This window comes from Mucor mucedo, assembly GCF_025094135.1.
Source record: "Mucor mucedo strain NRRL 3635 chromosome Unknown EV154scaffold_27, whole genome shotgun sequence".
NCBI lineage: Eukaryota > Fungi > Mucoromycota > Mucoromycetes > Mucorales > Mucoraceae > Mucor > Mucor mucedo.
Window position 1 is genome coordinate 157,432 of NW_026252311.1, and position 23,677 is coordinate 181,108.

At 36.9% G+C, this 23,677-nt stretch overlaps 9 protein-coding genes across 9 annotated transcripts; 5 read left to right on the forward strand and 4 right to left on the reverse strand.

Annotated features, from left to right (window-relative positions):
* Positions 1-3,747: 3,747 nt before the first annotated feature.
* EV154DRAFT_417386 (uncharacterized protein) lies at positions 3,748-4,138 on the forward strand (the record flags this gene model as incomplete). The annotated part of the gene is made up of 2 exons (XM_051595788.1): positions 3,748-3,862; positions 3,909-4,138. Coding segments are annotated over 2 exons (345 nt in total), but the record flags the coding sequence as incomplete, so codon positions are not given.
* Positions 4,139-7,709: 3,571 nt separating this feature from the next.
* EV154DRAFT_502670 (sterol 24-C-methyltransferase) lies at positions 7,710-9,203 on the forward strand. The gene is made up of 3 exons (XM_051600820.1): positions 7,710-8,071; positions 8,133-8,407; positions 8,474-9,203. The coding sequence occupies exons 1-3, from the start codon at positions 7,810-7,812 to the stop codon at positions 9,065-9,067; spliced, it is 1,131 nt and encodes a 376-aa protein (XP_051459582.1). The 5' UTR covers positions 7,710-7,809; the 3' UTR covers positions 9,068-9,203.
* On the reverse strand, positions 9,186-11,679 carry EV154DRAFT_502671 (STE like transcription factor-domain-containing protein). The gene is made up of 2 exons (XM_051600821.1): positions 10,820-11,679; positions 9,186-10,652 (listed from the first exon to the last, which is right to left on the reverse strand). The coding sequence occupies exons 1-2, from the start codon at positions 11,499-11,501 to the stop codon at positions 9,439-9,441; spliced, it is 1,896 nt and encodes a 631-aa protein (XP_051459583.1). The 5' UTR covers positions 11,502-11,679; the 3' UTR covers positions 9,186-9,438.
* Positions 11,680-12,381: 702 nt separating this feature from the next.
* EV154DRAFT_502673 (alpha/beta hydrolase fold-domain-containing protein) lies at positions 12,382-14,139 on the reverse strand. Its single transcript, XM_051600822.1, has 4 exons — positions 13,452-14,139; positions 13,172-13,392; positions 12,802-13,095; positions 12,382-12,687 (listed from the first exon to the last, which is right to left on the reverse strand). Exons 1-4 carry the CDS (start codon positions 14,101-14,103, stop codon positions 12,538-12,540), a joined length of 1,317 nt encoding a protein of 438 aa, XP_051459584.1. The 5' UTR covers positions 14,104-14,139; the 3' UTR covers positions 12,382-12,537.
* Positions 14,140-14,334: 195 nt separating this feature from the next.
* Positions 14,335-15,040, reverse strand: EV154DRAFT_417438 (ankyrin repeat-containing domain protein; the record flags this gene model as incomplete). Its single annotated transcript, XM_051595791.1, has 2 exons — positions 14,335-14,867; positions 14,935-15,040. Coding segments are annotated over 2 exons (639 nt in total), but the record flags the coding sequence as incomplete, so codon positions are not given.
* Positions 15,041-15,612: 572 nt separating this feature from the next.
* Positions 15,613-16,039, forward strand: EV154DRAFT_561627 (uncharacterized protein; the record flags this gene model as incomplete). The annotated part of the gene is made up of 2 exons (XM_051605685.1): positions 15,613-15,853; positions 15,903-16,039. 2 exons carry the CDS (start codon positions 15,613-15,615, stop codon positions 16,037-16,039), a joined length of 378 nt encoding a protein of 125 aa, XP_051459586.1.
* A 147-nt stretch (positions 16,040-16,186) lies between these two features.
* On the forward strand, positions 16,187-18,044 carry EV154DRAFT_440322 (acyl-CoA dehydrogenase/oxidase). The gene is made up of 3 exons (XM_051596920.1): positions 16,187-16,425; positions 16,494-16,668; positions 16,745-18,044. Exons 1-3 carry the CDS (start codon positions 16,260-16,262, stop codon positions 17,937-17,939), a joined length of 1,536 nt encoding a protein of 511 aa, XP_051459587.1. The 5' UTR covers positions 16,187-16,259; the 3' UTR covers positions 17,940-18,044.
* Positions 18,045-18,052: 8 nt separating this feature from the next.
* EV154DRAFT_502691 (uncharacterized protein) lies at positions 18,053-19,849 on the reverse strand. The gene has a single exon (XM_051600823.1). It carries the CDS (start codon positions 19,827-19,829, stop codon positions 18,069-18,071), a length of 1,761 nt encoding a protein of 586 aa, XP_051459588.1. The 5' UTR covers positions 19,830-19,849; the 3' UTR covers positions 18,053-18,068.
* A 2,709-nt stretch (positions 19,850-22,558) lies between these two features.
* Positions 22,559-22,948, forward strand: EV154DRAFT_502693 (uncharacterized protein). The gene has a single exon (XM_051600824.1). It carries the CDS (start codon positions 22,564-22,566, stop codon positions 22,888-22,890), a length of 327 nt encoding a protein of 108 aa, XP_051459589.1. The 5' UTR covers positions 22,559-22,563; the 3' UTR covers positions 22,891-22,948.
* The last annotated feature ends 729 nt before the right edge of the window (positions 22,949-23,677 follow it).

Sequence of the window (23,677 nt, forward strand, 5' to 3'; positions counted from 1 at the left end):
TGATGAATCCCGGTAAGCACATGCATTAAAGGTTGTTTCTTTTAGTATTTTAAAATATAAAAAAAAAAAATCAATTTTAAAAAAAGGAACATGCAATGGGGGAAATAGGTTTGTGAGCATATGACCCCAGCAAAAATCTGATAAGTAACATACAGTGGAAGATCTATATCTTAGATCCGTTTAAGTGCATATTGTTCAAATCAGGTTAATTGGAATAAAAACTGTGTAGCACATAAGTTGGGGAGCCTTCTCAATTTTTTTTTTCTTTTTTTTTTATTATCGTGTTTGCAATTAGCTTCCGTTTAACAATCACAATGGATATTTATTTAAATTTTACTACCTAAATCAGTTTTAGATAACTATTCATATAGTGTCCAAGTCAATGAGCCGGTTTATTTAAAGCTTTTTTTGTTTTTTTTATAAATCTTAAGTCTTTGTTACCCGGACTATACGTGACCCCCCAGTGACACATTCGTTATTTTAAGAACGAAAGCCACCGTGCCAGAAAAAAAAAAAAAAAAAAAAAAAAAAACTGGACTTGAAAAAGTATTACGAATATTGCCGCGGGCGATCACTTGCAGGCCATTCAAATCCTTATCATGTCAAATAATAAATTTGTGCTATGCATTTGTTTTGCATCCAGCCCATTAAGACAGCCGTAGATAATAATATATATGTCTGGATGTTATGAAGCGATTACATTTATATAAGAAAGCAGCAATAATATTTAGGTGATAGCACTATCAAAGAAGCTGGAAGAACAATGGGTACACCGGTTTTTTTATGTTCCCATTTTCTTATCTCATTTTTTTTTTCATTGATCGCACATGTAAATCTTGTACCTTCGCCCATTGCCTCTGAAATCGGAGCTGATCCTTTGCACGACAATAGATCTTAGTGTATTCTAGGTGATTATCACTTTTTGTATATTATCGTAAGATTTTTCAAGTGTTAGCACCTGAACAATATACTTTAAATATCTTTAAAACCAATTTATTATGCAAATACGTGACACTTTTGGGTTATCCCATCTTGGTAATCTGATTCTTTTTTTAAGATTAATATGACGAAATTAAATTCCGGGCAATCTAACGGGAAAGGGCTGATTTAGGAAAATAGACCCATTTTTTGGAAAAAGGTTTTGGGCCGTAAAATAGTACAGCTCTTTAAATCTTAACACAATGGCTCTATAACAGCCTAAAATAACTCATAAACCTTTTATTTATTAGTTTAGGGTCTTACTTAACCTTTTACGCGTATGTAAAATTGGAGATACATATGCAGGGACTTAATTGGATTTACAGCTGACTTTTAAACGAAACATTATATAGATGCCTCTTGCTGTTAGTTTTATTCCTTTCATTACTTTCGTATTATATGACACTTCATAAACAACAGCTAAAGAAAGGGTTAAGGAAAAGGGGTTTTAGAATGCTTGCTCGGTAGATAAAACCACTAAAGTTGTATAGTTTCCTCACTCAAAAGTTGGTGTAACAATTGTAATTTTATATCTCATAATCTAGATGTTACCCTTTAAATTTAAAGAGTACAACTTGCTGTTCTTGACAGAGGTGGTGAATTCTACAAAGATTTTTACACTCCTACTATACGTGTGTGTCAGTAAATCCGGGTTTTAAGTCCTAATGTAATAACAAGTAGCTTGGAAGAATTAAAAAAAAAAAGAAGAAAAAAGAAAGAAAAAAAAAGGTTGATAACGTTGGTCTGGGATGTCTTATCTAGACGAAGGGATAATGTTATTCTTTTATATCAGTGGGTAATAGGTTAAAAGCATTCTATTTTATTGGCTTTACTTTCGGTATGTCAAAAAATTATCTTACCCGAGGTTGAATAAAAAAGTATTACCCGGTCAATCGAGAGTTTAGGTTAGTTTAGCTTTGACAATGCACAGAAGGTTCTTGTGACCCACAGTCTTTTTTTTATATCGTGACATTCAAACAAGGACATACATAATACGTGTTTATAGGCGCCAGAAGGCGTCGTATGACAGTATACAACGGACTATTCTTAATTTAACCTGCATTTGCTTGGCAAAGTAGTAAAATTCGTTCTAAAAAAAGATTTTATTCGATTATTTTACGCGGAAGAATTTAGCACTAGACAAAGACTTGCTGAAAATACCAAATTGAAATTGTATTCATCAGCGTAAGACAATCAGAACTAACAAAGAGCTAATGGAGACAGCCAAGACCCCATTTTCAGATCCAACGATTGCTTTTTAAGTACCGTTCATACCTGAATAGATTAAAAAAATGATACGTGCCACCAAGCTACTAATAAGTGTTATATGGCAAGGGCATTTGTCAAGGACGAGATCTCTCACTGATTTGGTTTTTTACTTTTTTTATTCTTTTTTTATTCTTTTTTTTTCCTAATAGCGAAATGTTCCTAGGAGCTCTTTTAGATGTTTTGTATAGTTAAATAACCATGCTCACAAAACCAAATATTGTATGTACAAAGTCCATTGTCAGTTATAATGATGTTCTTCCAATTTATCTTGGCTGTTACACATAGAAGACCATCAGCACCCGTGATAGATGCATCTTTTGGCACAATTACGTAAATTACAAGAGTCAAAACTTCTTATCTATTACAGCTACCTCTTTTCACGTAGCCACTGATTTCAACGATTCAATAAGTATTCAGTATATTTTTTATAATTAATTCAGTCTGACCAGAAGTTATGTAACTCTGATTTACTTGGTTATGGACATGCTGTATGCAAACGTTGATAGTGTTAATTGCCATATATATTTAGAGCTTTCTCCTTTGCGTATACCCAGATGTTCTTTATACTTTAAATTTTATAGTTATACACTATTTTCATATATTATTCGTGCACGCTTAGAACAAAAATTGACATTGTTGTTATTCACTCACAGGGCGGGGGGTTATTTTCTCTTGTCAGCACTCTAGATGTATTTCGTTACCATGAGTAAATTAAATACCTCTACCTCGTCATGAGCAACACCCTTATTGACAACAGATATATGAGTAGATAAGTATATGAAAAAGAATGGATATGGATGCACCAGACTTCCTTCCTTCCTTACCTGGCACCCTTAAAAGGTAACCTATTCCATTGTATGTATTAGGGGTATGGAATTAACTACCTTATAATCCCAAGCAGTTCTTATTTTACTTTAAATGACACAATTACTTTCCGTTTGCTTTGATCGTATAATTTTTGGGCAATCCTATTTTTTCTATAATGAATATGAGGTATGTGCCTTCTTTTCGAAAGAGATAGATATAAAATGAGAGCTACATTTATTATCGCTTCTAACGAATTTCATTATTTTTTGTTTTTCAATAAAAACAACAATAAAATCTTATGAATAGTCGATAAAAAAATTATCTCAATCCTTACTCAATTTTTATTTTTATCTTTCATTATTATTTGACGTATAACTATTTTTATTCTTAAACTCATAACACTTTATACGTAAAAAGTAAATATTGCAATAACCAATCCAAAATTGAGTGATATTTATCTAACATGTTATTATAGCAAACTTCTTACTTCAAATAACTGCCCTTTTTTACCAGCAAGGATTCTGATAGATCCTTGTCTGGTAACGCCATTTACATCTGGAAGTAATATGAGCTCATCTAGATGAACAGTTTGGTGTCGAAGCTGTTTATGTCATGGGTAACTGGCTGCTCCTAATACAAGAATTCCGTCGGTTACTTCAAAAAGTTGGTAAAAGGGTGTACTTGATTGATTAAATTAGAACAAGTCAGTGCTGCCCAGCCTGTAATCGTAGAAGTCTTGAAACGTTTCGGATGGTCGATAACCCGTGCCCTCATAGACGAAGAGCAAACCCTCGTTTAATTAGACATGGTCTCTAAAGGTAAATGTTGATTTCACTTGTTAATAATTTTTTTAGCTAATAAGTTTTTTTGTTCTTGTGACAGATATACAAACCAAAATTGTAGAACCATGACTAATAACACAAATAGGATTGTTCCTCGTCTATTGAATCGTGATATGGCTGCCTGCTTGAACATGGTTGATATTGTTCGTTCACTTCGTGCTGGGAACGGCATTCCCCCAAGATTTCGATGTGGAGAGGTTCCGCAGGACCAACGAAGAAGAGCAAGGACCCAAAATGACTAAGCAAACATTAGAAATGTTCGTCAATGTCGTGACTAAAATTTTCCAGGCCTGTTATCGCAGGTCAAACATAGATTCATTTAAGTGGTAAGCTCAAGTTTTTTTACGGTCTGTGGATCAATCTTTTTTTTCATTTTGATCCAATATTTTCTGAAAATAGCGTATGACTCAAATACCTTATCTAGAACAAATATTTTTGACTAATAATTATATGCTGATGCCAAGACAAAATGTACTGACCTGGAATTATTATAAAAACAGATCCTTTGTTTAATTATACTAAAGTAACTACAAGCTACATCAGAGGAGCTCCTTATGTCAATTGCAGTCTTTTTATATAAATATTACTACGAACATGTTAACGGCATAGTACCCATCTTATTAAGCTCGCTTAAGATAATCAAAAAGCGCGTTTTGAATATTTAAAAAATATGTGACAACTGTTGGGAGATAAAATTCGAACTTAGCGAAGCTAACTAATGAATGGATGGATGATAACTATCCTAGAAAAATGCATCCTTGAATGAAGTATACCCTTATACATGCTATAAATTAATTTTGAGTTCCTGAAAAAAATCTGCTCTAATATTTAAAAAAAAAACCCCTAATATAGGGCGAATAGTCTTATGCTCTGAGACGACTCGAGATTTATTTCCTTTTTTTCTAGTAATAGATAGATAAACATGAAGCTACAATTCTCTACATATAACCGGTTAAATTCTATGTCAAAATTCTAGTAATTTATTTTTCTTTTACAACGACGTCCTCTAATTCACTTAAACTACTATTTTTTACAGTGTAAAATGTTAAAAATAAATACCTTTGGAACTAACGCCGTCCTAGTCGTAGTAAGTACATTGTAAGGTATTATCTTATGAAATCGCATTTATATCGCCAAGAACTTTATTTTTCTGAGCTTCTGCTCACAATAATTTAGAGTACGAAAGCACTCAAAAGCAAAAAATGTCTTTCAAATTAAATAAACAAGTTATGAAGACGTTGCTATAATATAACTTTCCCCGTTATATCATAGTTACACTGTTTGGTTCACTTATGGTCAATCACAAGCTATTTGTTCCTGACACAATTGCCCTTGAAAAGCGTCGTTTTAAAATCCAAGGTTTCACCAATTCGTTTAATGCAAAAAGCTGTAACAGGTGTATGTATCACCTGAAAAATATAAAACAATTGAGATTTTATTAACTCATTTGCCATTAGCCAAAGTAAAAATTCTAATCATTTCCGTGTTTGCCATACTCCAGCAATATTGAGCTTGATCACTCCAAACAGCTTTTTCTAAGTGTTGCACAATGTTTCCAAATGGCGGCTTTGACAAGTACGATGTAAATGTGCCTTATGTGATGAAGTCTCACTGCTGAAAGACAATCTTTTGGTAAACTTAAATGCAAAAATATTAACCGATATCCCTGCATCCTATGACTTTCACTGCTATTTACAGTCTTTTTTAATTCTTTATTTCTGTATAGATAATAGCTTATTATGCTCGGATAATAGTTCTTCTATAAGATTCTTATTGTCTGTAACAAAGACTTATCTTTCAAACTCTTTTTGACTTTTTATTATTTTAAGTAGAGTATGACATGTTGATCTTTTGGCATGATGGATATTTTTATGGCCATAAAAAAAGTATCCTTTAAAGCTACAATCGCATGTGCAAAACAACCTTAGATTTTTTATTTTCTAAATTTTAGCCTGATTGGGGTTACAGAATAGCACAAATTGGTCAACTATAAGTTTATGCAAATAGAAATTTACAGAAGTATTTTCAACTGTGAATAATAAATCATCTAAATTTCAAGGGCTGATAAAAGAAGAAGAATCTGAGTGCTATAATAACTCCATCTTCTATACTTTATGTAGGTTCCACCCCCTTTTTCTCCATTTGACAATCAAAGTAATCAGCGCATGACCGACCATAGGTACATGAAGACTAAAAGAAAAAAAAACCAGCAGAAAAAAGCTGACAACGCCACACAATGGTAGGATGTAGTACCAAACAGTTTAATCTCCGATAAAATCACATGCAATACAGATCATTTTTGCCAGGCGCATTTTTTTTTCTAAAGGAGAACATTCTGTCAATGCTCATACATCAATCGATAACCAAAAGAAAAAGACTCGATATCAACCGAGTTTTTTTATTATATATCTGGACCCATGCGGTTGGGATAATGAATGAAATAATCTGAATATAATAGCATTCAGACAAATGCAGGTCTGATTTATAGTTTTTAACAACATAAGTCTATTACAGGGTTTACATAAAGTAAGGCATCATGTCACTATGTTTAGAAATGATCTGTTATAGCCAAAATAAAATTTCACTACAACAATAAAAAAGGTTCTATCGGTACAAAAAAAAAAAAAAACGTCGCGCTACAACGATCGAATATGCTGGATGATGATTTCAATACTAACTGTCGTCATTATGATATGGCTATTTTGTTTTAGTAGTAAACGTAAAGATCTTTTAAAAATTCTTAGCACACTTGTATATCCCCCCAAACAATTGCGCAGTTGGGTGCATTTTAAAAGTGACGCATCGCAGTGTGAAGAAGGACCAAAGAAATAAAAAAAATCACGAATTTAGAAGGGTCCCGAACAAATTAGCTCCTCTCCACATTACAGTAAAAATAAATAATAATCTTAAAGCGCCCTTGTATATTGTCAACTCCTTCATTCCAACTTGGATGCAATCATCTTAATCTATCTCTACTAAACACAGTCTGTGTTGACATCAGAATATATAGTGATTTCGGATAAAGATAGAACAAGTTTCAGTAAAATAAAAAATTTCCGTTGTGTATCTCACTTATTATAACTACGAATCGATATTTAGGATTCTTTGTTTGTATGTGCCTGAAATCGAGTAACCTGAATTTTTTTTAGTGCATATAGCCTTATGATGTGTGCTACAATCAGAAGAAGAGCGGTCACACTGTGTAACACGCAATTAAGTCATTAGAATGGGAATACCTGGAACAACAGATAAATTGTATTGCGAGCCGTTGTATTGGTAGGCGGTCCTGTTTACCTAGATGATAATTTAAGAAGGTGCACACAACTGGTGTGATTGTATCGCGCACAAAAATAAAAGTATGAGCTTAAGGTTTTTTTTTGTTTTTAAAAAAAAAGCATCAACCGAAATATACATGTTGACAGCTGGATCTAATGTAAAATACGCGTTGAGTTGAAGACAATGGATGCTTTAAAATTCATTAGGAAAAGAAGGTTTTTTTTTGGCATGTGCTATATTTTGTTTATTTATCTGGATGGGAAGGACTGTCAACTGTCCTTGAATATCTGGCCAATAACAAATGTACGGTTACACCTCGTACGCTATGACCCTAATCAACAGTTTTTTTTTGCTGTGGATTAAGCAAAAAGAAAGAAGGGAATAAAAGATTAAAAAAAAAAAAACACAAGCAAAAGGATGGAAAGAACGGGGGCCGTGATAGCGATAAAAAGGCGGGCGAGAAAGAGGGTGGGGAGGGTAGACCAATGAGAGAATAAAAAAGGTAGCCGGACATTGTAGCAGATGTCGGACGGGATTGCAGCTCAATTCAAAGCCAAATAAAATAATAAACGAGAAGCCCGAAAAAAAAAAAACATCATCATCTCTTTTCAACAAGGATTATACTTTTCATCTTAACATGACTGCAGGAACTGTTTCAGCTCAAAACTCTGAGGATATTGCCTTTGCTCGTGCCCTTCACGGAAACAAGATCAAGAGTGGTCTCCTTGCCAACTTGAGTTCCAAGAATGCCGATGTTCATAACGTTGCTACTGACACCTACCTCAAGATGTGGAAGAAGCCCGAGAACGAGACCAAGGAAGATGAGGATAAGAGATTAGATGGTTACACCTCTCTTGTCAACTCTTACTACAACTTGGCTACCGATTTCTATGAATATGGTAAGTGAAAGAGTCTTGGGATAAGAAGAATGTGTGTGGAATATTGACATTGCTTTAATAGGTTGGGGTACCAGTTTCCATTTCTGTCGTTACTATGTTGGTGAAGAGTTCAACCGCGCTATTGCTCGCCATGAGCATTATTTAGCTGCCAACATTGGTATCAAGAAGGATATGCGTGTTCTTGACGTTGGTTGTGGTGTCGGTGGTCCTGCTCGTGAAATTGCTCATTTCACCGGTGCCCATGTTACTGGTTTAAACAACAATGCCTACCAAGTTCAAAGAGCTACTCATTATGCCGCCAAGGAATTATTGCAAGACCAAACCGAATTCGTCAAGGTAAAATAAGAGAGAGAGAGAGATGTGATAAGGATGGGATGGAAGGGCTAATACATGTATGATTAGGGTAACTTTATGGAGATGCCTTTCGAAGCCAACACCTTTGATGCTGTCTATGCTATTGAGGCTACTTGTCACGCACCTGTCTTTGAAGGTGTTTATGGTGAGATCTACCGTGTGTTAAAGCCCGGAGGAAGCTTCGGTTGTTATGAATGGTGTATGACTGATGATTTCGATGAGAACAACGCTGAACACAGAGAGATTGCTCATGGTATCGAGATCGGTAACGGTATTCCCAAGATGCGCAAGACCCAAGAGTGTGTGCAAGCCCTTAAGAACGTTGGTTTTGATGTGTTGATGAACCAAGATATGGCTAATGTCGGTGATAGCATCAACTGGTATTATCCTCTTGAAGGTGATCTTAGAAAGTGTCAAACTGTCAAGGATATGCTTACTACACTTGCCATGACCAAGGCTGGTCGTTTCACCACCACCAACTTTGTGCGTGTGTTGGAAAAGCTTGGTTTGGCTCCCAAGGGTACTGTCGAGACCCAAAAGTTTTTGGAAACCGCTGCTGATGCTTTAGTTGCTGGTGCCCAAAAGAACTTGTTCACTCCCATGTTTTTCTTTGTCGCCAAGAAGCCCGAGGCCTCTTCTTAAGTTTTTATAGATTCCTTTTACCCATAAAAAACCAAAATAATTAATATTTACATCTTTCTCTCATGCTCCTTTTTTTATTTGTTTTTCATTAAATAAATAGTATATCAATCAGGTTTAATTATCATCGGGTAAAAAATATTTATTTAAAAAAGAAAAAGACGGGGCATAGTTTGACGCAAAAAAAGATACATACATAGGGGGTTGTTTGTGAACATATACACGTATATATAAAGTATATATATATATATAATCTTGTAATTTACAATAATAGATCGGCAAAGGTTAAATACATAAAAATGGGATAGGTCATCATAATAGAAATCATAGAGAGTGGAAAAAAGGAGAGGCACAATCGGGAGAAAGGGAGTTATTTAGGTTTGCCACGAATACACGGGAGAGTTATCATACATGGAAGAAGGTGAAGAATTGGGCGATACACTTTTATCGTCGATGGAGGAATACCAAGATAAACGATGATAATATTCTTGTTGTTGTTGTTGCTGTTGTTGTTGCTGTGGAGGTGTATGAAATAACAAGGGCGAAGAGTTTGTTGGGTGCCACATGAGAGATTGATCATGAGTAGGTTGTCTATGTTCATCTTCTTCGTCATACATGACTGTAGACTCGGCATGATTCATTTCATTTTCATCCGTCATGTAGATATCCTCGTCTGTTACTTGGTAAGGTATTTCATAGTTGTGATTGTACATGACTTCTTCGTCGCTTAAGGGTGCAGAGCCAGAAGGACTGGTTGTACTTCCACGCAAATCATCCCCTCTGTAAGAGAAATAATCCATGTTTACAGCTGGAATGACAGGAGCATCATGGCTGGATAGGACTGCCAGTTTATCAATGATTTCACTGCAATTGTTACGAAGTGAGGAGGCACGTTTTCTTCTCATGGTAGTAGCATGATCAACGTCAGGAGAAGCCGTAGCTAATTTACTACTGCTACTGCTGCTATTGCATCGGCTAATGACGGAAGAGGATCTTGTGCGATTATGGGTCTTTTTATGCTGAGCAAGGTTATCCGTTCGAGAGAAATGTTTACCACACATATTGCATGAATAAGGTCTTTCCATTGTATGAGTTCGAAAGTGTCTTTTGAGGTGTTCGAGTCTTTTGAATAATCGAGCACATTGAGGTAAAGGACACGTATAGACCTTTTCGGAGGAGGGTTGTTCATGGTGGTGTTGATGGTGATGATGGTGATGATGATTATTTTGGCTTTGATTATTTTGAAATAGATTATGCGGGTTGATTATGGCTAAACCTGCATTCATGGCTGCTAATTCGAGTCTACTTCCTCCATGATCTTCATCCATGAAATTAAAAGATAAGGTTCTTCTCCGCTGACGTTGTTTGTAACTAGGAGAACCTTCAAAGAGAGAAAATGCACCAAATATTTTTTGCTTTTCATCAAAGGATTTTGAAGGGTAGAGGTCAAGATGGGAAGATTTGGGAGAGGTGCCAGCAGAGAAGCTTGTTTGTTCAGAAGGCGTTGTTGGAGGGATGATGATGGAGGAGAGAGAGCGGGTAGTTCTATGACCTAACTTTGGAGTGGGCCAATCATCCTGTATCTCGTCTAATAATGATTATGGAGATGAGGGGTGGGTAAAGTCAATAAAATAGCCAAAAAAAAATAGTAATTGAAAAGACAAAAAATGGGGGGTAGTTTAAAAAACAAGAGGTATTACCATCTCTTATTATTTTTGTTTATTATAATGATACACACAAAAAAAGATTAATTACCTGCGGTAGTAGCCAAAGGAAGTTCATCCATGGCGTGGGCAGCAGCGACTGCTGATAAGGACATGGATTTTCTTAGCTGATCGAACAATTCCTGTGTTGTATCCAAGGATAAAGAAGTGGCTGGTTCAGCAATGGCGACGGATGTTGGTTCAAGATTCATCTTTTCTCTTTTGAGGTCTCTTTCTAAGGCGTCCAAGAATAATCGATCATGAGGCACCGAGAACCAAAAGAAGACTTTCTGCTTCTTTTGGGTTCTTATGCAATTGTTTTTATAGAGCATTTCAAGGAATTCTGATTTGGGTTCTTCCAAGGATGCATCCATACCAGGCTTTAAATTACGTAAATCGGAAAAGATGCCTTCTTCAAACTTTTTGAGGTTTGTGACTGGTCTACCAAACAGATGAAATCGATAGAGTAAAGTGCGCACAATATCTGTGCCTGTCACATGAAATAAGTCGTTCCAAAAGACGCATGAAAGGCTTTCGCCTGTAGGTAAAGGAAATGAGTGCACTTGTCGGTCTGATTCCCAGTCGTTGGTGGCTGTGCCTAGGAAATACTTTAATTCATCGATTTGGTTGAGACGTTCCTCTGTATTGTCATCCGTAGGTGGCTGAAGTCGAATAGAAGGTTGTTGTTGTTCGTCCATGCCAACGTCTTCGTGTGGAAGCATCATTGTAGTCATATTTTATTTTAGTGGTGGTTGTCCCTAATTTTTATTTTTTTTTGGCAATTTTTTATTTTTTTTTATTTTTGTTTGTAATTTGGGGTTGCTTTATATACGCGTTTTAAATAAGTTTAGCGGAAGAAAAAGAACGAAAATAAAAACAGCATACAAGTAAAAAAAAAAAAAAAAAAATAGGGGTCGTTTTTTTTTAAAAGGGGAAAAAGGATCGTAGGTTGTCATATTTTTTTAATGATGTTGATGTGCATACACTTTTCCCCATTTAGAACTCCTCTTTAGGGGGGTCTAGAAGCTCATAATAAACATATTCCACACAAAGGAGGCTCAAGTAACTTTCTTTCGCTTATGTTGATGACGTCAATATAAGCTTCAACCCCCCACTCAATAAAAAAAAAGAAAAGCAATTGCCTCTGCTGGAAGGGGATTTTAGCTTTGTAGGATCGCCAATCTAAGTGACTTGGTCTGAACTGCAAAGGAATTCTTGCATATTTTAATAATTGTGAAAAAGTACGTCATTTCTATTTCCTCAGGCACATATTCGTGTGGTCTAATTTAGTTAGACTCTAGTCAATTCCCACCAGGTAGCCTTGACAATAAAAGGAGGGCCTATTTTTGTAAAGATTACCAATTTGGTTATAATGACTCTTATTTTAAGCTATTTTGGAAATTAAGTAATGTGGATTATCATCATTCAGATTCCAAACAAAACAAAAATCAGAGATAGAATCTACTGATAGAAACGTCTCGAATCTATTGTCTTTACTAGTAGTAAAGAGGCAATAAGGGAAAGGGGTATCTTATTCTCTTTCTCAGTCGATTTCTTTATGTTACATGTGAACAAGGGCCTCTCCGGATCCACACACACACACACACTCTCTTTCTCTAAACACGTTTTTTTATTTTTTTTATTTTATTTTTTTACATGGCCCCACCCATCGAAAATCTTTTTTAATTTAGAATTACGTATAAGTGTTTAAATAACAACTCCTTAATAAGAGAGAAAGATCGACTACTACCGCGCACGCTCGGGTAGATTTTAATCCAGAATGTCGTTTATGGATAGTTCTTGAGATCGAGATTGCCACTGTGTAATCAGCGGAATACCCACTTTAGACCACCACCCAATGCTTTCAATTGCATCCATCGACTTCTTGAACGGAAAGGCCTGGAAAACATGAACCATATCCTACAGAAAAATAAATTTTAATGTAACCTTAAGTAACACAGACACAACCTTAAACCCTGTTATTTATTGAAGTTTTGCCCTAATATTCTCTCTCACTCTCACTCTCTCACTGACCTCATAGATTTCATGGTGTACCATGGTACATTTCGATTTTTGGATCTTGTCAGTTAAATCACAAATCTCATCCCGAAGTGATTCACAGCCTCCGGATTGGATCAAGATAGGAGGCATATTATCGAAATTGTCTGCAAAAATAGGAGACACATAAGGATGACGAATGAGCTCTTGGTCATCCAAATAAAGCAGTGCCGGATTCACTGACTTCAACTGTGCTGGATTCGATGGTAGGTAGTCGTACAGGGAGGCATCCTTCCAACTGGGATAAGAGAATGTCAGGTCAACCCATGGCTAAATTCATAAACATAACATTATTCTGATTAGAATGATTTCAATAACAAACAATTAAAAAAAATCTTATTCTTACTGATAATAGTGCCGCTCCTTCGGGTTGAGGTAAGCCGTGGTCTCGCAAATAAAGCATCATGGCCAGACAAAGCCCTCCACCTGCCGAGTCACCCATGACCAAAATGTTGCTTGGCTTGAAACGGTGTTTGTCATTGCCATCAATCAAATAAAGGAAACTTTGCACAACATCAAACAATGCCCCAGGAAACCTAGTTTCTGGTGCTAAACGGTAATTGACAGCTGATGTATTCACAATGGGTTAATGAATAATTTTTACTGGACTATAAACAATTACTCACCTAGAACCCTTCGCTTGGTAGCTTTACTGATTTTATGGGTCAATGTTCGATGTGTTTGTGCGCTCATGGTACAATACGCGCCACCGTGGATATACATGACTATCTTTTCATCCGAGACAGGCGGATCTAAAGCCAATCGAGTCTTCAAAGAGGAACCGCATATTCTTTCCCAGGTAGAAATAGCAGACATCCATTCAGCATCCAATGTACGAGAGCCTGTCTCTTCCGAATCCATCTTGCTTAAAATGCCACACAGGTTTCTTGTTTTGATAGGGATAATTTCCGCTTCTGTTCTAGACATGATGGGTTTAATTAAGCTCGGTGCAATCAGCATGAGTCTCCAGAATTCTAAGCTGTTGGTTTGCGACTGATCCCGAAAAGCTTGTAAAAATCCCATGACAACCGTGGTCTGTATGCACCAGGAAGGTTTCTTGGGTTCGTTCTTTACGTGGGACCAGACATCTGTGGCAAGCCGGACAAGACTATTTGGCATTTGGTACACGGTGTCACACAATTCATGAATAACAGCGGTAGGATTGGCTTTCTTTGACAAGATCAATTTATTAGCTGAATCGGCAGTCAGGAAATCCAATCCATTTTCTACAACACAGCATCCTTGACTAGCACACGGTTGGATCAATTTTGTCACCATTTGTTCAATTAAAAATAAATAAAAAAGAGAGAGTGAGAGAGAAAGAGAAAACAGCAAATAAAAACCCCTTTTTATTATTGTTTAGCTTTCATATGAATATTGGGAGTAGAGCACATGACTCTACCCCACCTTTTCTAACAAGTATTCTTCCACTAGCGTGTGTTTCCATAAACGAGCTATACAAGAATGCTCTATTAATATAGCCTTTTTCTGACGATTACAAAGAAAGTTTTATAAACAAATACCTATATCCAAAGCAGTTCTTCCTTGCTTGTCTTTGCAATCGACACTCACATGAATGACATCTACTAGATACTTTACGACGTGTAAATGGCCTTGTCTGGCAGCATGCATCAGAGGAGTCCAAGCATCCCAGGCATCAGGTGAGTTCCAATCGACCTTGAACCCACTCAACAATTGTAATAGGTGGGAGTGTCCCATCATGGCAGCGTGATGAATCATGTTGCGACCAAGTGAATCCGAATCATTTGGATCCGCTCCAGCAGTATCCAATAAAAACTGGAGCAGTTGAATGTTCTGTGCCACCGCTGCATCCAGCAAAATATTTCGGCCCGAGTTGTCACGGTGGGCCAGCACCTTTGTCTCATCAGAAGTGTGGGATAATAAATATCTCGTTATTATATAAGCTGACGTCGTATCTTCCAAAGCAGCTGCCGCTTGCGTAGGTAATCTCCCCGATTTAGTGGCCTGTGTTATGGCCCCTGGGTACGCATCTGTCAGGTATTTTGACAGCTGGATGTGACCTCCATTTGAAACGTTTTTTTTTTCTTTAGATAAAATAGAAAAACATTCTTGCTCCGCTTTTTTTACCTTCTTGTACTGCTAGATACAATGCAGTTCGACCGTCTCTCGTGGTTCGGCTCAACAACGCACCTCCATCCACCAGAATCTTTACGGTATCCAGGTTTCCTTTCAATGCTATTGATAAAAGAAAAAAAAAAGACTGCTTAGTTACAAGAACTCTACCAGATCATTTTTGACATGCTTAACCTGCACTCATCACGGGTGTCCAATCACCTCGTTTCATTGCGTTGACATCAATATGGCAAGTGTTTACCAAATAAGATACGCATTCGATCGACTCAATAGCTTCATGTATCGGTCTTCTTCCTAGAATTGGGAGGGCTACTCAGTTTTTTTTTTTTACGGTGACTCTTGTTTTCTTTACCATGCTCATTAACAGCTTCGGGATCAGCACCATGGGCAATGAGTAGCTTAATGACGTCGAGACAATGTATCCGACAAGCGAAATGAAGCAAGGTGTCACCATGGTTATCTTTTTCTTTTAGAATATCACGTTCATTTTGACGATTTAATAAGGTTTGTATTTGGTGTTTGTCGTGAATTGATTTGATAAAAGTTTGCATAATTTTTTGTGTGAAAAAAGAGAGAAGGACCCATTTCTTGGGGGAGGAGGGAGCCAGTTTTTTTTTTATTTTTTTATTTTTTGTTTCTCCCCGCCTTTGGTATTATTTGTTACACCCTGAAATGAAAATCCCAGGTATTACGACAAAGCGAATGACAAGCATATTTTCAAAACAGTCTAAATTACAACATCGTGCTGATGCCTTTTCGTTGAAAATGATGGTCAATGAGACGAACACGGTTAATCGAGTGGGGATCATTACAGGTAAGAAGCAGATTGGTAAATCTGCCGTGATCCGAAACAGAGCGGATCGTCGTCTCAAGGCAGCGATTCAAACCGTTTATCCTCGACTCAAAGTCAAAGGTACGTACTGCAACAAGTTAAAAAAGATGGGATAACCGTCTAACTTTAGAGGAAGGATATGATTATTTGGTGTTTTCTCAACCACCTGTCATCACTATGCCTTGGTCTACACTGGTAGAGCAAGTTCAGACATCGTTTTTTGGCCTCCAAAACAAGGTGTTGCGTAAGAAATCACCAGATCATTAAATATCATACCACCCAACCTATTTATTTTTTTAAGCTTCCGCATATTGTGATGACATACACACATATACGTTTTCACATGCAATTCTTACTCCACATTTTGATGAAAATCTGTGTAATTATTCCCACCTACACATAAATCGTAATAAAAGGTGTCTTTACAGCTTTTCTCTTTTTCTTTATCCTCCCCCTACTCTTTTTTTTTTTTTCTTTTTTTTTTTCAATGCCAGAATTAAAGTCATATACCAGAGCCGAAGTGGCCAAACATAACACAGAAGATGATCTTTGGTTGATTATTGATGGTGCTGTTTACAACGTATCCACCTTTGCCCAATTACATCCTGGTGGAAGTCAGATTTTGGTTGAATTAGGTGGAAAGGATGTTACTGGTAAAACTAAAAAAAACAAATATAAACATATATGGTCGTTTATTTACATTCTCCCCCCTTAACAACAGAGGATTTCTATGGTCTTCATCGTCAAGAAGTACTGGTCAAATATGCTCCTCGTATCAAGATTGGTGTGATTGAAGGTGAAGTCTCTCAAGTCAATATTCCTGCTCACGGTGAACTTTCTACTGTCCCTTACGCCGAGCCTAGTTTTTGGATGGGATTCAAGAGTCCCTATTTCAAGTAATTGAGTTACCCACACCCCCCTTTTTTTCTTGTGATTACTAACCCTCTTTTTTTTATTTTCTGTGTCAAATAGTGACAGTCACACTCACTTCCGTCAATCCATTCGTGCTATTTATGATGAGATCAAGCCCGAAGCTATCCAAGCTGAAGACCAAGGCACTTATCCTTCCAAGGAATTATATGCCAAGTTGGGTGAAGCTGGTGTCCTGGCCACACAAATTGGTCCCGGTCCTTGGCTCAAGGGTTTAAAACTCCCTGGCGGTATCGAACCCGAGAAGTTTGATTATTTCCATGAGTTGATTGCTCATCAAGAGACTGCCAGACTTGGTACACCAGGTTTCTGTGATGGTATTTCTTCTGGTTACAGTATCGGTCTTCCTCCCATCTTCAACTTTGGTAGCCCTGCTCTCAAGGCCAAGGTGGTACCCGAGGTCCTTCTTGGTAAGAAGCGTATCTGTTTAGCTATCACTGAACCTTATGCTGGTTCTGATGTTGCTCGTATTCGCGCTACTGCTACCAGAACAGCTGATGGTAAGCATTTCATCTTAAACGGTGTTAAGAAGTGGATCACCAATGGTGTTTTCTGTGATTACTTTACCGTGGCTGCTACCACTGAAAAGGGTATGACCATGTTCTTTGTCGAGCGTGATGATAACATCGAAACCAAGCAAATCAAGACCTCTTACTCTCCCTCTGCCGGTACATCTTACATCACTTTTGAAAATGTCAAGGTTCCCGCTGAGAACATTCTTGGTAAGGAAGGTCAAGGTTTCCAAGTTATCATGTATAACTTCAACCACGAACGTTGGTACATTTGTGGTGCCGTGACAGGTGGCACTCGTGCCATTATTGAAGATTGCTTCAAATGGGCCAACCAAAGAAAGGTTTTCGGTAAGCGTTTAATCGATCAACCTGTGATCCGTAACAAGCTTGCGGCCATGGTCGCTCAATTGGAAGCCGTCGAGAACTGGCTTGAGAACATTACCTACCAAATGTGTAACATGTCTTACGCTGAACAATCCGTTAAATTGGCTGGTCCTATCGCGCTCTTGAAATACCAAACCACTCGTGTCGCTCATAACGTCTCTGATGACGCTTGTCAAATCTTTGGTGGTCGTGGTATCACCAAGACTGGTATGGGTCGTGCTGTTGAAGCCTTCCAGAGAACCTACAAGTTTGGTGCTATCTTGGGTGGTTCAGAAGAAATTATGGCGGATTTAGGTATTCGTCAAGCCATGAAGCAATTCCCTGCTAATGCCAGACTTTAAATCTTTTCCTTTGCCTGCTCTCTCTCTCTCTCTCTCTCTCTTTACCATATATCTACAAAAAAAGGTTGAATAATAATAAAAAAAAAAATCACTTTGTTCCAAATTATATATATGTACATTCTTTTTTATTTACTGTGCGTAATAACTCTTTTGCAAATCAATATAAACATCCTTTTTACGAGTAGGAGACTTTAATATAATGGTTTGAATAGACTGGACATCGATAGAAACTTGAATCGTTGTTTCTGAGTCAAGAATTTCATGTGACACAGATTCTTTAGTTTCTACAATAACAGAATTTTGATCCACTAAAAACATTCGAAGATTTATACCATTCCTAAAGATATTAACACAGACAAAGGTACAAGGGTGCGCTTTGCTTCTTTTTCGTCTTGGATATTCGAGATCCTCCACTTCAGATAGGCACAATGTATGGATTTCGGTTTCACGAAAGTTGATCCAATGCAATTTCTCCTTACGAGGTGTACACGTGTTGTATTGAAGATAATCCAACTTTTCGAAATAATTACGGGATAGTGAGAATAATGACCTTTCACTCACACTACAGTTGTAGAATTTCAACGTTTTCACGTGATCCACTTTTGGTCTTTCTGGATCCCATTCATATTCACAAAGTTTTGTGTCACTCACGACAATGGTGTGCAAATTTACATACTCCCTTTCCAATAGTGCATCAAGGAAAGTAGTGACCAAATTGCTGGCTATCTCCCGAAGATTCACCTGCACTATATTACCATCTAGGCTTTGTAAAATATTTGGCACAAATCCACTATTTCTGTTACGATTGTCGACTATGCATTCATATCGCATTGAAATATACGAACAGTCTTGCGATTTTACAAGGGTAGTCGATTTATCATCACCAATGACATAATGTCCAGGACCCGAATTTCGAATGAAAAGCCGTACAGGTTGTGTAAGATGCTTTTTAAAGTGACTTAGGTCAATACGACACCCTGGGACAGTAATTTTATATGCCTTTAATGCATGAAGGGTCTTGTAGAATATTTCCTTGGTATCATCATCTACGCGGATTCCCGGCCATGGAGCATCTATATCTCCCACAATGACCAATTTCTCCAGTCGTGTAAAGCTGTTTGTAAAGACAGATAATTGATCGTTTGATTCAGGTGTAAAATCAAGAAACTGGATATGCTTGATGTTGGGATACACCGGCAAAGCTTCTTCTGGATAAGACCCCATGGCGGACACACCTGGAAATTCCACATTAAGCATAGAGAGTGTACCTGACGTATGCTGGAGTATACTATTCAGACCCAGTGGGCTCCCTATCAAGCCATCATCAATGTACAATCTATTCAATGCGATAAACTCTTTTAGAAAGGAAAAGTTCAAATCAGAAAGAAACATGTATTCGTTTATTTGCAGCGATTCGAGTGTGTTTCGTACATGGTGTGCACACTCATAATAGAATGGCGCCAAGCGCTTATCCCAAGTTACTGGGATTTTTCTCAACTGCCAGTGGTTGTTCTTAAGAATGTGCAAAAAGTAGGCCCATGCTCGTACTTTCTCTGCAAATCTCACCACTTTGACGTTTGGTGTTTCTTTCATTAAGCGATCGAAGAGATCTTGATCATAATCAATAGAGTCTAGATCAGGTACTGTATTGATTTCAACAAATGTAATGGCTTTCGTCCATTGGCCAGGTTGAAAGGGCGATGTTAAAATTTGCTTGAGCGTTGCATTGGTTGATCGCAAAGCAATAGACACTGTTTTAAATCGCTTGCTTAAATAAAAGTTGTACCATTGCTTATTCACTGCCATCGACTTTGCATTGGAAAAAGTCGACGGTGTATAAAAGGATATAGCGTCTAGAAGTTCATGTGGTAAGTGGTTCCAATTTTCCATATGATATGTACAATGTACAGAGAAAAGGGTGTTGTAGCTGGTCTTTCTAGGCACTTTTAAAAATGGCTTTTCTTAGGGACAGCCAAAGTGCACGTAGTCATAACGTAAGATCTGTGATTTGGCTATCTTTTAGACTTGGAAACAAGAATATACAATCAAAAAACAATATGGTGATTACGAATATATGTATGTTGAATGGTTTTTACTTGGTTTGACAGGTCTACCATCACTCCTTCACCTTTAGGCTCGTTTGATCTTTATCTTACGCAGAAATAATAAGGTAAAGTACAAACGAGTATCTGAAAGTAAGTTATAACACATATATACTAGTTTAAACTATGCTGGTTGTAATAAATTTGTATCTAGTTCAAATTATTAAGTTATATTGTAAAATATCATAACCACAATATTACGGCTACGAGCACCCTGTCTGTCCTTAAGAAAAATGGCCTCTCCCTTTGTAAAAGCAAGTGGACTGATATTGTCTTGACCGGGTGTTTATTCTTTACTTTTGCAAATAGGGTCTCTCTTATTTGCAAAATTAAAGGCTTTAAAATGACCCATTGTCTTTATCACATTGCCCCTATCCATCATGATGGATAATAGAAGATATATGCCCTCCAAAAGGCTGAATGGGTTTATCTAATTTTACATGATGGAGTTTTGAAATGAATTATATTACGAATATTTGAGCAATAAGACAAGTTACACTGAAGTTCCCTGCTCAAAGAGCATATTTGACAGCTCGTCTAATTTTGGAACAGTTGCGAAGTGAAGAAATAAATAAATCCTGATTATATGTCACTGTAGGTACCTGCTTAGAGCTTGTTGTATGCTTTTCCTCAATCAGTCTATTACATGTATGCGTATTTAGCTTGAGAATTATTGTCAAATTATATCGATCGAAGAAAAATGAGCTGACTAGCTTTTAATTATTATTATTATTATGTCCTCCCCCCCCTTTTTTTTTTCTCTTTTAAACAAGCCCACGTTAGTCACGTTTTTTAATTTAAGATAGTTTTGATCAAGTATTTAAAAAATCAAATCTCGTCCCCATACATGTCTAGGTATGCTTTAGAAAATACAACCAGGTCAGACTTTAAATGCTGTTAAATCTTATGATCCTCATACATGAATACACTCGATTTAAGATCGATAAACTGCTCAATACTACATACATGCAGTCTGTATGATGAGGGGTTTTGCTTGGCAAGGATCAGAACCTGATTTAACCCTTGTCTGTGACCAATAAGTTAGGAAATGCTTAAATTGGTACTTGACAGAAATGTCCAATGCACGGGCTGCATAGCACGCTCTTGGACTCTAATTGGACAAGAGGCACAGAAACGGTCCTGACAAAAAAAAAAAAAAAAAAGCTTAAGCCGTATTCAAGGAATATTACTCGCATAAATGAACGTAACGAGACGATTGTTATATTATGTATGTAGGCAAGAAATGTTTAGCCATAGATAATTCTAGTTTAGCGCTGTCCGTGACATCAATAAGAAAGTGTAACCTTCGTTATTAATAATTTACAATTTAAATTATTGTGATAGGGTATGAGTATCGTTATTATGCAGCAACTGACTATCAACAAATAAAACAATGATGCTTTCTTTTAAGCTAATTGCCGCAAAGAGTTCTTTTAGAAAAAAAAATTAAAGTATGATAGCTCATTAAGTTATAATGCTTATTGACAGATAGCTCAAAGATGAGAAATGTGTAGTTACGTGTGAATCTTCTTATTATCTCCCGCTTTTGTGAGACTACACAGAATCAATTTTTTGTTGTTGTCATATCGAATGAGTAAGACTGCTGAAAGGCTAGATACTTCAGATAATCAGGTGTATCACACATATTGGGCTACTTTGTCTTTATGAGAATCGTATTCATATGCAGCGACAAAGATCGTGTCCCAGCATGAATTCTAATAGGTCTCATAACTACCCGCTTATAAAATACATACACACACAGACTGATTTATTGAACTTTCTTCCATCATGCGGCGCCAAGAGCTCACGGAAAACGGTTTCTTTTTGTAAATCTTAAATGCAGCGGGCTCTAATCTTTGTTGTGAACGCAAATTCGTTTCACAATGTTTACAATGACGAAGTAAAACATAAGCATGTTTGTTGTACAAATCCTCGTGGGAGACGATTTGAAAGAGTAAGCTATGCTACATGTGTGTTTATTTTAAAACGGCCAAACAGAAAATGATTAGATATGCAGTTTCCTCAGTTAATAACTGCCAACCTATTTGTTGTTGCTTGATAAAGAAAATACGGCGTGTGTGTGTGTATGTGTGTGGATGCAAAAAGGGAAAGGGGGAAGTTGTAGTATATCTGGTAAAAGAATGCAAATAATGCATCAGAAGATACTTTATTAGACGATCCTTTTTTGTTCATCATGTGAGGCTTAAAACAGTCATGAAAAATAATAGTCCAAGAACGATTGGGACAAGAATGGGCGTACAACAAGATGAATTGCTTTCATTAAAGAGAGAATATCGGGTTGACCATATATACTTTATCAAGGAGAGATATTCAATGGCGATTTTCTTAATTTTGCGCCAATGACATCATGGCATATATCTCCCCCTTCTTCTTTTTTAAAAAAAGGGAGTGTTTGCACACATTGGAATAGTCTCCGATGTTATATGACTGGGGGGAGGGCGTATATTTTTATTTAACTTTTTTTTTTCTTTATTTATATTTGAAAAAAAAAAAGTAGAAATATGCCTTTCCGTTGTAAATGTGGTAGAACATTTGAAAAGACCGACTCTTTTGCTTCTCATACATCTGCTTGTGCTCCCTTTCACCAGCGACGTATGTCGGACACAACTCAGCAAGTTTCCTTGACTGGGTTTTTGTCGTCGCCCAGTCTATCCCCCGCTCAGTCTGACAGTAGCACCATTAGTAGTAGTAGTAGTAGCGATCTATCCAGTTCTGTCCCCACCACCACTGGTAATGGGTTTTTTATGCCTACTGCATTATCCTTGCATAATGTATTTGAAGGTGCCAGAAGAAGATCCATGTCTTCTAGTTCGTCTACACTTAAATAAATACCCACACACTGTACTTTTTTTTTCGATTTAATAAAAATTCTCACTACATAACTTTTTTTTTTTTTTTGCATGAATTTATACGCCTCACTTTTAAAAAATAAGGCTAAAATGGGGGATAGTGATAGTGTACGCCCCGCCCTTATTGAACAAACAAATAATACATAGAGATAACGTGTGTATGTTGTTATCATCTGTTCTTCTTTCCAAAAGTCCATTCCCTCAATTAGAAGGGGAATAAAGGCATCGACAGGCGGGGTTTTACAAATAAAGAGTTCTTTTTTTTTTTGCTGCAGTGGCCATTATCAAAGCATTTCTTATCTAAACACACTGTTTCACTTGTTCTCCGTCTGATAAACCCCCCACTTCAGAATCTGAGTTCATTGTTGTGTTAAAAACTTACCCTCTTATCACATGGGGAACTCTTTTTTTTTTGTCAAAGAGCGGATATTATAAGATTTCACACGTTGGACTACTAACTAACCCAACCAGATATTTTTGTTCTATCCTATTCTTTTTAAAAAGTGAGTAAAATTTGACTTGCTTTTTTATCACAGTGGGATTTTCAGAAAATATAGGAAGGATCTATCCAATATTTTCAACACACTTTTATCACTGCATGTTGCCTTAGATGCAAAAAAAAAGTGTACATTTTCGATAGAATAGAGCCTTGACGCTCTCAACATTTAGAGTGCATGTGTGAGAGAGAACTCAATACTGACAAAGCATCTGAGTTTTTTTTTAAGCGTAAAAGTACATGCTATATGCGTGATGTTAGTATTACAAC